Raw genomic sequence first — 17569 nt, 5'->3', positions numbered from 1 at the left:
CATTCGCCGATTTTTATCGAGAGCTAAACCAAGCTGAGATGCATTTTGTCTCCTGGAATAAAAGAGGACAGAGAGGCTCAAGCTCCGAGTGGCACATCTGATTTGTACAAATGGTTGCACGAAGTCAGACAGAGGCTCAGCAAGTGCGCTACAATCACGTCACCACCATCACAACAGCCGATTAGAATCAGCAGACACAACACTATTAAAAAGGTATCATGTCATTGTCACAAACATACCTCTTCCACGGGGCATTTTTGCTGTGCACTATTCATGAGTGCTAAGGGAAAAAAAGAAGGGGTTAGAGAAGAGGAAAGGGAGGGGAAAAAAAGGGGTGAACCAGCTGCCTATGCTTTAAAAGGAATTCAGGCACAACACGGATCTGCCATGCCGCTGTTTGTTCCCCCACCGGCACACCTGGATGGAAAAGGAAAGTTGATGCACCACAGTTTCAGAGAGTAAAGAAATAGGTTGTGGCAAGGAGACATCTGTACAGACCAGGACATTCACCCACATAACCCCAGTAAACCTATAGTTTTTAACAACATTGCAAAAAAAAAAAAAAAAAAAAAAACCCCAAAAAAACAAAAAACAAAAAAAACCCCTAAAAACCATTTTGCAAAATCAATTTGCTACTTCAATAAGGATTAATTTTAAAGTATGAAAACAGTACTCAAAGGGGAATCCAGTAGTCAATTTACGTTCTCTTAAATCTTTTCACTTCATTCTTCCCCTTCACACCGGAGGTGGTTAGTAACAGGAGCACCCTGGTTAGCTGAGGGGTACTCCCGCTCTGGAGGCAGCAGAACGAGGGAGAGAAAGTCTCCCAGCCTTATTGTGAATCTCCTCCACGTCCTTTGAGAATCACTGTTTTTCTGTCTCCTGCTTTGAATTTTTTTTCCTTCACATTCACTCCTCTATGAAATCTCTTTTGTCCCAATCCTTACAGAATGACTGGCTCTTTTTGTCAGTGTTGAACAAGTTTAGTGGCTAGAAATACGTTAGATTTTCATACAGCATCTCACACTGTTCCTGCTAATTTCTCAACTATCCACTTCCTCTCATTCTCACTTTCCCAGATCAAACAGATCTGGTGTAGCTGTTGCCAGGATGAACGAATTTGCCCCTGATGCTCATACAGACCAACATGTTCCTTTTAACCCCTGCCACAGATTGCTAGCTAGTCTTTTGTGCATTTCGAATTAAGGCCCCAGTTAAAAGTTATCCTATCGTTCCACAGAATTATTTTCAAACTTGTCTATTTATATGGTTAAATTCTAAGTACAAAATAAATTCATATTCAGCTGTTTATAAAAGACTGAGATCTGGATTTACAATACTAGCACTAAGAATCCTCCTCATCTCCAACAGGATCATAAGCACGGAAGGACGCTCAGTGATCATCCTACTCCAACCTTAGAGATGGGGAGGATGGGACACAGAGAAGTTAAATGAATTATCCCAGGTCACATAGCCTATTATGGGAAGGGCTGGGACCCTTTGTTCCTTGAGGCAGTTTAACAACTCGTGGAGCCAGGAGAGCTGGATAATTCAAAATCATTGATTAAATGATGATCAGATGAAATAAACACACAGAAGGGTTATAATATTATAAGCATCATTGCTATAGTACCACCTTGCCAATGAAAATCACAATAAAAATAAAATAACTCACTAACATTTCCTTGAGACTGGGTATGATTTAGACGTGTTTGACATGGTAACAAGAACATCTGTAGAGTTGAAAGCTCAATGACGTTGTAGTCAGGCAGCTTAGATTAAAATCTCAGATTTACCTCGTGAAGCCATTTCACCTTTCCGAGACTCAGTGACCCTACCATCTGTAAAATGGGGTTAACATCTACCATGCAGAGCATTGTCTTATAATGTATGTGAGCGGTTCCTGACTCACAGTAGGCATTCAGTAGCTGAATCTGAATTTCAGAGAAAAATTTTCTCTTAAAAAGTTAATGACAGGAAAAGCATGAAATTCCAGATATATCCAAGTATAATACCTTCAAAATTTTTACCCATAATATTTAGGGCTCACAAGGATAACTGCAGAAAGAAGAACCTCAGGTCTTGATTGGAACTAGTATCATTATGGAAGAATTTAAAATACAACCAGTAAAGGACTGTTGCTTTTATTTTATTTATTTTTTTTTAAAGATTTTATTTATTTGACAGAGAGAGAGATAGCGAGAGCAGGAACACAAGCAGGGGGAGTGGGAGAGGGAGAAGCAGGCTTCCCACCGAGCAGGGAGCCCGATGTGGGACTCGATCCCGGGACCCCGGAATCATGACCTGAGCCGAAGGCAGACACTTAACGACTGAGCCACCCAGGCGCCCCAAGGAATGTTGCTTTTGAAATGTGATGAAGTCTTTCTCCTTGCTGGAGAAAGATGACTAAGTACGGGATAGTAAAACAGACATTTCACTGGATTGGGTAGGCCAAAAATTGTTTACAACTTTTTCTTACAGAATGGGCAAAAAGGCAAAAGAGAAGGGAGGACACAATTATTCTTCATTCTGTATTTACACAGTATCACATGAGGATGTTTGGCCTTCTTGCCTAAACATCCAGGAATAATACAACTAACAAGTATTTCTTTTGAGTGTATGCAAAGTAACTGATACATAAGAATTAAAAGACGACTGAGTTACTGTTTGCTTTTTAAAAAAGATACCTCAAAGCAAGTTTTCCCGTTGTTTTGTCTCCTTCCTCTCTGCTAGGGCCCTATTTCACCAAATTCCTCTTTTTTTATGCGCCAGTCTGATCTCTCCGTCAATTCCTTCCCCACTGCCTACAAGTGTCTCCAAGCTTCCTCATCCTGAACAGTCACGTTCAATCTCCTCTCTGATACTCGCCCTTCCTTCTTCTGTTTACCACCAAATGTCATACAAGAGTAGCCTACCCCAGCTGTCCTCACTTCCACATATTCCATCCATTATTCAAATTGAAGTGCAGCTTCCAATGTCAGTGTTCTACTGAAACTGCTCTCCCAGAGGTCACCACTGGCCTCCTAAGGGCCACATACGATGACCTATTCTCAGCCATCTTTGGCTTGTTCTTGCTGCAGCATTAAGAGCTATTTGTGATTCACTTATTCTTTTAAAAAACCTCCCCTCCCTTAACCTCTAATGTACAGTTGTCTCCTGTTTTTTTTTTTTCCCCTGATCATTACTTTTCAGCCTTTTTTTTGGGGGGGGGGCCACTCCACTTTGGCTGCCTTCTCCCAAAGCCTTGCATGGCATAGGGGCCTCAAGGTAAAAGCAAGATCCATACTAGAGGATCTATGGGAACTCAAGTACAAATTACAGTCCCCAACAAAGAGGTCCGAAAATCCAAGAAGAAGACAGCAGACAGGACTCAGTCTCTCCTTCTTAGCAGGGAAGAATTTTGGGGGGGTCATTCACCTTTTGCCCTACAGCACCCTAAAGGCAGAACTTGGGCTCAGACATCAGTATTTCCCAAGATTCTGTCCTTTGTCATCTTCTCTGGCCTCTATGTTTTCTCTTTAAGGGTTTAGGCACTCCTGGGTTTTGCCTATAACCTTGACAACCCCAAATTATATCTCCAGCAAAAAGTTCTTGCCTAAATTCCAGACCCTAATTTTCTTTTTATATTTTCTCTGTGTCCCATCTTGTCCACACACCACCCCGCCCTCAAAGGGCTCTAAGGCAGGAATTTTCCATTTTCATATCTAAATTCCCTTCAACACATACTGTGGCATTCCCACATCTTTATAAATTCACCACCAACAAAAATAAAATGTGGGAAATGCAGAATATCCTTCTGTATTGCCACTTTACAAAATTCTCACTGCAATCGTTCAAATGCATGCTCTTCACAATCTGTGGATATCCTAAATGTATACTAAATATTGCAAATTATGTTTCTAAAAATAGGATACATTCTTCTCAGGGTGGTGACCTCAGCTCAAATAATGCAAAGAACATCTAAAATCCCTCCTTTATCGGAAACCTCATTTCAAATGGAGCTGAGAGGCTGGCGGGGGGAGCTCTCACGCTCTACCGCTTGTCGCCAATTGCAAATCCAAAGGAAGAGATGGAGCTCAGCAGATACTTCGTTGCTATGCCTTCAGGAAGAAGAAAGGCTTTCCTTCTCCCCCAGCAAAATCCCAGCCAATGAGAGACTGTCACAACTCAGTCAGTGAGAAGCCACTATATTTTAAACTCCCCAGTTTACTGCAATGGGCTTTTCCTTTATAACAGTCTTCCCAATTCCCCCCTTTTCTTACTAAAAGAATGTTCCTCTCTTTTGTTCTGCAGACTTGCCTATGGTTTTGCTGTAGCTTGCTTGTTCCACACTGCAATTCTCTGCTATTCTTGAACAAATCCATTTGGTTGGTTTAAAAAAAAAAAAAAATCCCCTCCTTATTTTTGTTTAAAACAGGTAATCCATGTTCTGTTTAGTTTCCTTAACACTAAAGGGAACTTTGCAGAGACTTTTGTTAAAAATAATGTTAAAATTCTGCACCAAGAGCAGTTTTAACCAAGAGGCTTCGTAAAGCTTTATCCAAGAGGTAAGGTTGAAAGTATGAATGCACCATTTTGGAGAGAATTCTATCATGGGCCAATCTCCACAGGCATTTATACAGTTAAATAAAAACACTATAGAAACAAACGAATCAAAAAGGACAGGGTTTAACATTTTTTACACCCATCAGATGTCTCTACCTATGGAAAATGGTAAATTTATTTTAGATCATAAAAACTGACCAGATAATCCACATTTTTAAAAACAGTTTAGTTCTGTAAAAGAAAAATATTATTCTGAGGAACGGGCTTATCAATAAATGAAAGTTGAAAAGAAAGTTGAAAAACTAACTGCTTGTCTGAAATGGTTTAGTACTCCTGAGGAGAAGAGAGAAGCTACTTTTGTTGGATTCTTTGTAAGATTCATCAAATACAATCACTTGCTGGAAACCTAAACCATCATTTAAAATATCACAGGGGAAAATACAGAGCAGGAAAAAACAAACTTACATCTCTTGATAACCGCTCTAATGGATGACAAGGGTCCTTGGCTAGAAAAAGAAAGAAAGAAAACATTATTGTATTCCTTAATCCTTTTGAAGAAGAATCTTTCATAATGCCAGGTCATTTCTGGGACTCAATATGGCGCCAAGCAGCAACTCTGACATATTAGTTACTGCTTATCTCCTTACAAAACATAAATTTAAAGAAAGTTTTTAAATTGCCTTTGATATAAAATGTTTTATGGGAAATGAGAAGGCTGGTGAAGTGTATGTGCAGTGCAAATAAAAATCTGCCTTAAAATTGCTTTCATGGCTACCTACACACTGCATCTTCCAGTGATGTTTTAGATAGCACTTGAAATCAGGCAGCAATTACATGGTAATCAAAAGAATTCTGACCCCCTATATCTCTTTTGTGTTTGACATGGGATTTCCTGTCTTCTCACATCAGATCAAAATAGATCATTTTTATAGTTAATTTGATCTAACAGCATTTCTTCCTAAGATTAGAACTTAAAACATCACCACCTAAAAATGAAAGTCTTCTGGTTCCTTTGAGTTTTGTTCAATGGCTGGTTGGTCCTGGGTGTCTCTGACTGTGTGACCCTGGGCAAGTCGCAGAAATGCTTCTGAGCCTCTGTTCACTCACTGGTCAAACCATTAGCTGCAAAGGTTTGTAACCACCAGTTTGTAAGGCTGTTTGTTTTTTTAGTCTTTATTCAAACTAGTGAGACTAATTGTTTTTGGAATCATTTAGAAAAAATATACAAACCTAAAACTTTAATGATATGATTTTTTTAGGAAAAAAAAGCCTTTTTGTTTTTAAATTTTTTCACTTTTTTTCCTGAATGCTCTTAAAATTTATACTTATTTTTGATCTTATTAAATTTATGCTTGTGGTAATCTATATAAATCATCTTTCTGTTTCTTAGGTAGAGAAGATAAAACTTTGGGAAGATGCAGTAACAGATCAGGTCATTTTATGGGAGGGACACTTTAAGAATATATTATTCTGCCAGACCAAACAAAAACAACATTACAGGAGGTCTCCAAGGTCATAAAACTAGGACTGTAATATAAAAACATGTGTTTTCAGCAATACTGATTTTATGGTATCTTAAAAGAAATTCAGGTATAATTAACAGTTATAGTATCAGGTGTACAACATAATGATATCACAATTCTATACATTACTCAGTGCTCATCACAGTAAGTGTACTCTGCATCCCCTTCACCTACTTGATTCATCCTTTCACCCACTTCCCTTCTGGCAGCCACCAGTTTGTTCTCTGTATTTTAAGAATCTCATTTTTTTGTTTATCTCTTATTCGTTTGTTTCTTAAGTTCTACATGAGTGAAATCATACAGTATTTGTCTTTCTCTGACTGACTTATTCCACTTAGCATAATACCCTCTAGATCCATCCATGTTGGTTGGATAAGCAATGCTCATTTTTATTTATTTATTTTTTAGTAATCTCTACACTCAACATGGGGCTCAAACTCACAACTCTGAGATCAAGAGTTGCATGCTCTTCTGACTGAGGCAGCCAGGTGCCCCAGCAATGTTGTTATTTTTTTTTTAAGATTTTACTTATTTATTTGACGGGGGGAGGATGGGGAACAAAAGCAGGGGGAGTGGGAGAGGGAGAAGCAGGCTTCCTGCGGAGCAGGGAGCCCGATGCAGGGCTCAACCCCAGAACCCTGGGACCATGACCCGAGCCGAAGGCAGACGCTTTAACGACTGAGCCACCCAGGTGCCCCGTTATTATTATTTTTTTTAATTTTATTTATTTTAGAGAGGCGGGAAAGATAGCACGTGTGGAGGGAGAAAGAGAATATCAAGCAGACTCCACGCTAAGCGCGGAGCCTGATGTAGGGCTTGATCACAGGACTCTGAGATCATGACCTGAGCCAAAACCAGGAGTCGAATGCTTAAACGACTATACCACCTGGGTGCCCCCAGCAATGCTCATTTTTAAAAACAGTTCTTGGGGTGCCTGGGTGGCTCAGTCAGTTAAGCGTCTGCCTTCGGCTCAGGTCATGATCTCAGGGTCCTGGGATTGAGCCCCACATCTGGCTACCCGCTCAGTGAGGAGTTTGCTTCTCCCTCTCCCTCTGCTCCTCCCCTCTGCTCGTACTCTCTCTCTCTCTCCTCTCAAACAAATAAATAAAACCTAAAAAAATAAAATAAAAATAAAAAAACAAAAACAGTTCTTGAAGGCTTCCTATAATCAACTACTTGAAAAAATTAGCGAAAGGTCATGTAGAAGAGTAACAGAACTAGAATGCAAAAGGTTGACTAAAGATTGTAGGAGAGGGCGCCTGGGTGGCTCAGTCGGTTAAGCGACTGCCTTCGGCTTGGGTCATGATCCCAGGGTCCTGGGATCAAGTCCCACATCGGGCTCCCTGCTCTGCGGGGAGCCTGCTTCTCCTTCTCCCCCTCCCCCTGCTGGTGTTCCCTCTCTCGCTGTGTCTCTCTCTGTCAAATAAATAAATAAAATCTTAAAAAAAAAAAAAAAAAAAGATTGTAGGAGAAACTTCTGGGTGCAAAAGTGGAGAGACTCTGCATGTTAATATTGTGTCTGTTGATTCAAGTCAAGCAATTAATAGAATCAAAATCAGTACTTACAGGCAGGGCCAAAAAAGCCACAATTTCATGCCTATGTCCAGGCAGAGCATACGGAATGTTACTGAATGTCTATTATATCCTTGCTCATTACCATTGATCTGGTGGGATGTTATTATTTAAATAATAATATAAGTATTACCATAAATATTACCATATTACCTAAGCCGCTGTTACCTTTGTGAAGGAGGAAGGTGAACTGATTGGGGTAGAACATGGGGGTGTCTGGGTCGAAATGTCCCCGTCCCAAAAAAGATACATTGAAATCCTAATCCCAGTACCTCAGAATGTGACCTTTTTATGGAAACAGGGTCATTACAGATGTAATTAGTTAAGATGAAGTAATACTGGAGTAGGGTGGTGCCCTAATCCAATATGACTGGTGTCCTTAAAGAAAACCATGAGGAGAGAGACATAGAGGAAAGGGTCTAGATGACAATGAGGCAGAGACTGGAATTATGCAGCTGCAAGCTGAGGAATGCCAAAGATTGTCCACAAACCACCAGAAGCTAGCAAGAGGCAAGGAAGGATTCCCTTAGGATTTCAGAGGGAGCATGGCCCTGATAACACCTTGCTTTCAGACCTACAGCCTCCAGAGCTGTGAGACAATAAATTTCTGTTGTTTTAAGTCACCTAGTTTGTGGCACTTTGGTAGGGCAGTCCTGAGAAACACATATGTGGGGTCTTCTGGGCACTGAGTAGATGTGATAATTCATTGAGCCATTTACTTTGTACATACATGTTACACTTCAATAGAAAGCTGGGTTGGAGGATAGGAGGGTGGTAGAAACCTTGGCACAAAACAGAATTCTCATTGAGGTCAGCCCAGGTTCTACAATTCTCAAGATTTACATCATCATGTTTAGGCTAGCTCTATAAGCCAACCAGCCAACCAACCAAGCAACCAAACAGGCAACCAATCAGCCAACCAACCAATCAGTATCTTATGTCTAAAACAGCATTTTCTCAACTCTAAAGTTTAAAGTTCTCCTTTCTAGGTTAACAGGCTCTGTGGCAGGGAAAATAAAAAAGGAGGCAAATGATGACTCCTTTTTCTCCATCTGTATGCAGAGCAAAGGCTATAGGTGAAGGTTCCACTCTGTATTTTTTTTTTTTTTAAGATTTTATTTATATATTTGAGAGAGAGAAACAGAAACAGAGCATGAGCAGGGGGGAGGAGGCAGAGGGTAGAGGGAGAAGCAGGCTCTCCGCTGAGCAGGGAGCCTAATGCGGGGCTCGATCCCGGACCCTGAGATCATGAGCTGAGTCGAAGGCAGACGCTTAACCAACTGAGCCACCCAGGCATCCCTCCATCTCTAGTCTTAAGCCCTCATGGAAGTTCTCCCTTAGCATGAGCTCAGGTTCTTGTCTTGGCTGGGAACCTCCAGGAAGGATGGCCACAGTGGGACAGTAGACATGGCCACAGAACCACTGATCAGAGGAGGAAGCAGCAGAGCCTGGTGGTTCAGAGAGCTGGTACTAAAGTCCAAATGTTCATATGTACTCCTGGTGCCTCCACATGCTAGCTGGTGTGATTTCATGCAAATTATTTAGCTTCTCTTCTCATTCTCTCCTGTATAAAATCGGGAATAACTTAACTCCTTCATGAGGTTGTTGTGAAAAGTAAGAGGGAAAATCCATTAAAGCATCTTACACTGGGCCTGGAAAAAAGTACGTGGTCAATAACATACTACCGTTATTGCAGCTTTATCACTGTTGATGTTTGTAATCTTTAGGGACATCACAAAGCATCTGACAACACATACAACCCTTGACAGGTTCTCACATTGGGGTGTGATATCACACAGAAGGCCTAACCATTTATGTTTTTAAAAGATTTTTTTTTTTTTTTGAGATTTACTTTGCTCTCCTCTGGTTTCTGCTGTTCCAATGGAGCCTGAGCCTAGGCCACTTGGCAAAACAAAGGACTGCCAAAGTGCATCTTCACTCCATTCTACACGTATAAACTTATGTCCTGGCCCTCGGCAGAGTTGATCTGGAGCTTCTTCCTTCTGCTCTTCAAGTACTGCTGCCCTTTGCTCTTAAGGGACAGATAAAAACCACTCCTGCCATGTGACAAAGACCCTTCTAGGAGGGAAATGAAGGGTTACGGGACACAGCTTTCAGATTCTGAGAAGAACCGAAAGCTGAGGTCAAGACAGAATAGTGCCAGGTCTAATCCTGATGACTTATCTTCCTCCAGGACTCTGGGGGAGCTCCCTGGCTGTTCAGAGTCCCCTTCTATCCTTTCTTCCCACACTTTTACAGTAAGCCCTTTTTAGGCTGTGTTTTGGGTCACTGTCTACTACCGCATTTGCACATGGCCTTAGTGTTAAGGTGTTTTTAAGAAAGAAAATTGCATCTTAAAAGAGTTTAACGTAACGAAACGGATTTCTAATAAGATTTCAGCAATGAAGATGATGATGAAAACTGCTTACTCTTACATATGCCAAACACAAGATCTTTTTTACAAATGAAGAAAATAAGGTGTAGAGGTTAGGTATTTTGTCTGCAGTCACGTAGCTGGTAAGTGGCAGAACCAGATGTGAATTTACTACCATCTCATTACAGTCCAGAAGATTCATGCTTGAGTGGATGGATAAAAGTTTCTAGATGCTTTACAAAGTTCAATATGTAGGCAAGTATCCTCAAGCACAAAGCTAATCCAAAAAATTTCACATTGGAGTCACCTCCAGACTCTGCAGATGTAGGAGAAAACAAAATAAAAGTTCCTAGGCATGACGTTTTGATATTGTCAAAAAAAACAAAGCAAACCATAATGTTCATTCCTAATCTCACCTAAGAAAATCCAATTGGATCATGTTTTATTTATCATAATGAAACAGAGTCTAAAAAGTATATATTTATAGAGATTTTATTTATTTGTCAGAGAGAGAGCACAAGCAGGGGGAGAGGCACACAGAGGGAGAGGGGGAAGCATGCCTCCCACTGAGCAGGGAGCCCAACGTGGGGCTTGATCCCAGGATCCCGGGATCATGACCTGAGCCGAAGGCAGACGCTTAACCGACTGAGCCACCCAGGTGTCCCCTTAAAAATATTTATACAACTTTCAAAGCAATATCTTATTTCGAAGCTTTAAATAATTTCCCCTGCCCCCTCTCTCTGGTAAGGAAAACTGTTTCCACAAACCAGAACAATACCTTCAAGTGCCCATCATCTTTATCACACCTGGTTTTGGAGTTCCTTCCTTCTCTGTGCAGAGGCAACTGAATATATGGTTAAAAATATATTCTTTGTAAAAACACTCAATTAAAGCCATGGGCACATCATTAAAGTACTAGTCAGTAAAGTTATTTGCTTAACAAAGAGCTAAGCTAATGTGATCTAGAGGTGAGCCCTCTGATCAAGCTGATAAACCTGCCAGAGAACATAAAGTTTATCTCTTTGTACCATCTTCTCCAAAGGCTCTCAACATTTGGATTGATTCACCTCCACTTCCTAGCAGAAAGGTTTAATCAAATTTGTGTAATTTTTGCAGACTGGAAGAGGTATTCTGTTTCATCCATTCTCATACAACCAATGTTTATTACATATATAATATGTAATATTGTATATCCATACATCCCTACATATATACATACATAGAAGACACTAGGAATGCCTTGAAGGCATAGACTCTGCTCTCAGTGAGAAAGACAAATATTGCAACTGCCTTTCTATTAATAGTATGTAGGGGTAGGCAAAAGGTGCTATGGATGTAAAGAAGGTATATATCACTCCATCTTGGGGTCTTAGGGCAAGGCTTCCAAAACGTGACATGTGTATTGACGGAGACTAAAGAATGTGTAGGAGGAAAGGTTCTGAATAGGGAGTGACAGGCAGCATGTGCAACAAAAGACCAGGAGCAAGGGGGACAGCTGAACATGGTTTGAGCACAGCATATAAGGAAGCCATGGTAAGACGTAAAAAGGGACTGGAACTCAAATGCCATGCCAAAGTGAGAACGTGCCATAAAGGTAAATGCTGATGCCAGGCATCACCAGCCAGGTTAAACACTAAGAATCTATGGGTCAAGGATATTACAGCAAAGTGTCTCAAAAGCAAGTAAGAATTTATCAGGGCCATCTCCTTAGAACAAGCATTTTGACCATAGCTGGTCTGTATGTACCAACCATGGTATTCGTAGCATGCCTGTCTTTAAAAAAGCATTAATGAATAAACCCTGGAGTGCCAGTATTCTGTCTTAAAACTGTGGGCTGATCCACATTTTTAGGAACTAAATATATTGATGATAGGACTGACACACTAATATTTGATGAGATAAATAATGAGTGGAGGTGGGGAAGATAGAGGTGAGCAAGAGGAGGTTTCTGGAAGTGCCAGGAAGGCAATGGAGAAGTCTAGGGTGCTTTATTTATGCATGCAATTATTCATCTATGGACCTCTCACTATGTAGCTGGCATTATACCACAAACGGGAGACACCGATATGAATATACAACCTCTGCCCTCAAGAAGAATGCAGTCATGTTGATAAGATCAATAAATAAAAGATTAAAAAATGTGAAAAAAATGTTACACAAGGTATTGTAAGAGGTTAGAAGAGGGGTGTCTAACTTTAGCTCTAGGAGAGTTGAAAACAGAGCTGATGCTTGAATAGAGCGAATACAAGTTCTCGTCCTTAGCACTACGGACATCTCTTAAAGATGAGGGGTTGTCCTATTTATTACAGGATGATGGGCAGCATCCCTGGCCTCTACCTACTGGATACCAAAAGCATACTTTCTCCCACCCCCTGCCAGCTGTGACAACCCAAAATGTCTCCAGACATTGCCAAATGTCCTCTGGGCAGGTACTGGGCAGGGGAGAATCACCCTCACTTGAGAACCACTAAGTTAGTGGCAACAAAACAGAGCGATAGGATTTATATGGATGCAAAAGAAGCTGACTTTGCCATTTCTGGTTGCCAAGTTGATGGTGGCAGTAGTGGAATAAAATTGGGGGCTGGATGTGAAAGAACAGGACAAACGCAATGAGAAGGAGAGAAGAAAAAAGTAAAAGGAATTTCTAGCACCAAGAACAGTTTTAGAAAAGTGGTACTCTGGTGATAACAGGTCAAAAAATGAGTCTTTCTCTGATGGAACATTTTTTCATTCTATGGAAAGAAAAAAAAAAAAACCCTTTCTAAGTCAGGTGTTTATAAATCAAGGATTGCCTACACTTAAAAAAATGATAGTTATTTCAGGACTACAATAAGCAAAACTTCTTGACTTGTTCCATTTCAAAAAACAAAAGCCCCCAAAACCAAAACACCTTATATGTACTTTTATGAACAAAGCCTTGGGCCAACCCTGATTTGCTTCTCAAAACAGAAAACAATAATGTTATTATCATGACAAATACTGTGTTTTCATCTTGTGTATCAGTCCAACTTTTATCATCCTATGTTACCTGGTAGAATAAGGTAATATTACATAATGGGAAAAGAAAGTATGAGTTAGTAAATAATATTGTGCTACTGAGACAAATATAGAGCTATAATGCCATTTTAATAATGCCTAAATTAATATCATCATCATCATAATACATAGAGCCATATATGATAAACTGTAGGGAATGGAAAAGAATAGTGTATTACTTGAAATTAATGAACACAATTACGCATTAGTTCTAAAATTCTGATGAACCTCTATAGTTTAAAGTCTGGGTATAGACAAGGAGGTGAATTCCTTCTTAAGAATTAGAGAAAGATGAATAAAGAAAAATAATTGAGGGGGCGCCTAGGTGGCTCAGATGGTTGAGCGTCTGCCTTCGGCTCAGGTCATGATCCCAGGGTCCTGGGATCGAGCCCCACATTGGGCTTCTGGCTCAGCAAGGAGTCTGCTTCTCCTTCTCCCTCTGCCTCTCCCACTGCACATGCTCTCTCTCTCTGTATCTCTGTGTCTCAAATGAATAAATAAAAAAATCTTAAAAAAAGAAAAATAATTGAGATCCAGCCAAATGGCTTTTGCTAAAGCTAAAAACTATTAAAACTATAAAATATTTCTATTAATACTCTGAAAGCTTTAGGAAAAAAGTTATAGGAGTTCTGATTTCATTTTTTTATCACCATTGACAGCTCAATTATAGTAATTAAGATCTATAATACAACATCAAGTTACAATGGGAATTTTTCTACTTAATCTTTTTCAAAGCAAGCAAATCGTATCTGTGACTTTTACACAGTTTCAGAACAAATAAAGCCAATACATATTTAAATGAGGTTTCATTAATACACCCTACCCATTATAAATTTGTAAAATGAGGTTTTTTTGGTCTTTTTTTTAAAGATTTATTTAGGGACATCTGGGTGGCTCAGTTGGTTAAGTGTCTGCCTTCAGCTCAGGTCATGATCCTGGGGTCCTGGGATCGAGCCCTACATTGGGCTCCTTGCTCAAAAGGGAGTTGCTTCTCCCTCTGCCTGCCGCTCCCCCTGCTTGTGCTCTCTCTCTCTGTCTCTGACAAACAAATAAAATCTTAAAAAAAAAAAAAAGATTTATTTATTTGAGAGAAAGACAGAGAGAGCAGAGGGAGAGGGAGACAAACAGACTCCCCACTTAACGAACTGAGCCATCCAGGCGCCCTGTAAAATGAGTTCTATTAACAGTCATATCTGTGAGCATAAAAAATATGGAGGAGGACAGGTGGAGAAAAAGCAAATAGGATGCATGATGTACCTCCTGGGGCATCATGACTATAGTGGGAAGAATAAAGAATTTGAAGCCAGCCAGATACCTGCTTTCCTATTTCCAACTTACTTATTTGCTGGAACTGTTTTCTTTGTTTTCTTTCTAATGTCTATCTTATGACTCGTTACTAAGTTTGAATGAAAAAAAAAAACCTACATAAAATATACAGCACAGAGCTTGGCACATATTAGAGTCTCAAAAAATGTTGCTTGTATTTCCTATTTTCCAATACACAATTTTGTCTAGTCCATAATTGTATGAGGCTGGAATTTCGGGGGCTAGCCTACGAACACCAGTTGAATTACCCTATAGTTATCATAACCTTATAAATTCAAATAACTGATCATTTGCATTTCAGTTGCAATTATTATTCACTACTTACAACCCTTCTGAGATTCACAATGCATACTTCTCATATACCAAATCTCCTACCAAGCTGAAACAATAACAAAGCCAAGAGAACAAAATAGACTGACAAGCTTCTGTGATCACTGTATTATCCCTACTGAGAACACAGATCTCTCTCTCTATTCCTTTCCGGCACCCTTTCCATGATGTTTTTCACAAAATGGACATGGTGATCAGTAGCTCTAAAGAGTTTCATATTTCTTTAGCTCTTTTAAACAAAAAAAACCCACAAGTGTTCAAAGATCCTGGAAGAGGCTTTCAACTCTACTATTAATAACTACAGTACATTAAAAATTAGAATATGTTGCCCTGTCCTTCCCATTCTTTGTTTTCTCTGGGTTTTTTTCCCCTACACACGAATGTCTTGACTTCCTAATTAGACTGCCAACTTCTCTACTCATTTTTATAGTGCAAGTCAGTGGAACTGTATCATGTGCTCACCGAACTCCTGTGAACTCAATACTACTCACAGAGAGAAATAAATATAATTTGAATAGTACAGGCAATCCCACCTACAATTTACTTAATAAGCAAATCCCCCCAAATAATTTTGCTGCTGGTTTTGTTCTGCCGGTCTTTATTCCCAGTTACATCTTCTTGTATGCTCACTTTGCTAAGACTGTCTGGGTCTAATATTTAACAATAGGTATTCTTCATACAAAATGTCACCTTGATGAACATCTGATACTCAAGAGAAGGAAAACTGGCCAGGTTTGCCTTAAGAAATGGTACATTACTATTTTTTTAAAGATTTTATTTATTTTAGGGACGCCTGGGTAGCTCAGTTGGTTAAGCATCTGCCTTCGGCTCAGGTCATGATCCCAGGGTCCTGGGATCGAGCCCCGCATCGGGCTCCCTGCTTGGCAGGGAGCCTGCTTCTCCTTCTCCCTCTACTGTTCCCCCTGCTTGTGCTGTCTTGCTCTGTCAAATAAATAAATAAAATCTTTTTTATTTATTTAATTAGAGAGAGAGCGAGAGAGCACACGAGCCAGGGGGAGGAGCAGAGGGAGAGGGAGAAGCAGACTGCCCGCTCAGCAGGGAGCCTGATGTGTGGCTCGATCCCAGGAGCTTGGGATCATGACCTGAGCCGAATGCAGCAGCTCAACCAACTGAGCCACCTAGGAGCCCCAAGAAATGGTACATTAGACTCCAACATGGCACCTAATTTGGCAACAAACACTGTACTTCGAGTGTCAATTAATAGAAATCTCGGGGGTCAATCAGCCTAATCACACATTTTCATTGTACTGTATCTTTAGAACCTGTTTGTTTATTATATTTAAATCTCTAGTAATTCCCAACTAATAAGGAGCACAAAATCTTCCCTGGTGTGCTAAATTTCGAACCATGTATGATATACAACAACATACAGTGAGATTAATCAGAAAAAACTTATCTGAGTAGGTTATCTTATATGATGTAGAACACATACAACTAATTTTGAGAGGAGATATAGGGCATAATGTTTACTCAGCACCTAAGAAAGGTGGTATTTACTGTAACATGGGGCAGCAGGATCTTTAACCTCGTCAAATGTGAACACAAAAAAGGTTGAAAACTAATGATCTGAAGTGTGACTGTGTTCAATAAACATCTACTGAATAAACCAAGGAATTAATAACCAAAATATATTTTTTCTAGGGTTATATATTTCATCCACAGCCTATCTAAAGTGATCTGTAGAAAGAGTTTTAACAGAAAACCTAGAAAGACAAAAAGGGATAAAATCTAATCCTCTCTTTTCTGGATATACAGCAATATAGTAGGATTAAATTTTATGATTCCAAGTTATTTGTTGGTAAAACGCAAAAAAAGGGATAGCATAGTATTTTGTTTTTTTAAGATCTTATTTACGTATTTGCCAGAGAGAGAGAGAAAGAGAGCACAAGCAGGAGGGAAGTGGCAGGCAGAGGGGGAAAGCAGGCTCCCCGCTAAGCAAGGAGCCCGATGAGGGACTTGATCCCAGAACCCTGGGATCATGACCTGAGCCGAAGGCAGATGCTTAACTGACTGAGCCACCCAGGCGTTCCAGGATAGCACAGTTCTTAAAGGGTATCCATTGTATGCCAGGAAAAAGTGACGGGAATAAGAAAATGTTAGACAAATATAAGGCAGTTGCAGTTTGAAACATCCCAACTGCATCCAGAGACTGATTTTTCAAATTTTGTTTTATTAGCTGGTTATTTCTATATTTTTGACCAAAACACAATCATTCACTTAACTGTTAAGAGCAAATATTCAATTTTCAGGAAATTTAATGCTTATGCAATTCCAGGTATTATGCTAAGTACCAAAGAAACAAGATCAACTAGGACATGGACCCTGCCCGTAATATGCTTGTAGTTTAGTCAGAAGCCTAGACAAGAGAAGAGCTTATGATCTGCTTGTGTTTGGTTTTTCTTAAAATTAGGACTTTCATATACTTTTTACCTTTTATCAGAAGTATTCTGGTGTGTTATTTCCTCTACTAGACTACAAAGTCCTTCTCAGGCAATGCACATATTGGAACGGTGCTAAAACTTAAATTAAAAAAAAAAAAAACTATGGCAAATTTTTTAAATTATAGCAATTTTTAAAGTCCTCTCAGCATGTTCAGATTCTATGCCATGTAATATTTTAGATCATATGTAAAGAACAAGTCTTCCTAAAACAACTGACTCATCCAATTATACCCTATTTAACAATGACTTTTAAAGAATGTAGAGAGAAGGGGCACCTGGGTGGCTCAGATGGTTAAGCATCTGCCTTTGGCTCAGGTCATGATCCCAGGGTCCTGGGATTGAGTCCCACAATGGGCTCCCTGCTCCTTGGGAGCCTGCTTCTCCCTCTGCCTCTTATGAAT

General features: G+C 39.8%; 1 protein-coding gene across 5 annotated transcripts in view; it reads right to left on the bottom strand.

The window, feature by feature from the left end:
• SH3D19 (SH3 domain containing 19) overlaps nt 1-17569 on the bottom strand; it is a 175620-nt gene that overhangs the window by 47776 nt on the left and 110275 nt on the right. For 4 of the 5 annotated variants that reach the window (XM_035022911.1, XM_035022914.1, XM_035022913.1 and 1 more), the window contains exon 3: nt 5011-5051. In XM_035022911.1, coding sequence (XP_034878802.1) covers nt 5011-5051 — 41 coding nt within the window. Of the gene's footprint in view, nt 1-239; nt 281-5010; nt 5052-17569 lie in introns of all 5 variants that reach the window. The other variant, XM_035022915.1, reaches the window with a different exon arrangement.

The sequence above is a fragment of the Mirounga leonina genome, unplaced genomic scaffold, assembly GCF_011800145.1.
Source record: "Mirounga leonina isolate KUSES-001 unplaced genomic scaffold, KU_Mleo_1.0 Mir_176, whole genome shotgun sequence".
In the NCBI taxonomy this organism is placed as follows: domain Eukaryota; kingdom Metazoa; phylum Chordata; class Mammalia; order Carnivora; family Phocidae; genus Mirounga; species Mirounga leonina.
This window is presented reverse-complemented; position numbering and strand designations above follow the sequence as displayed.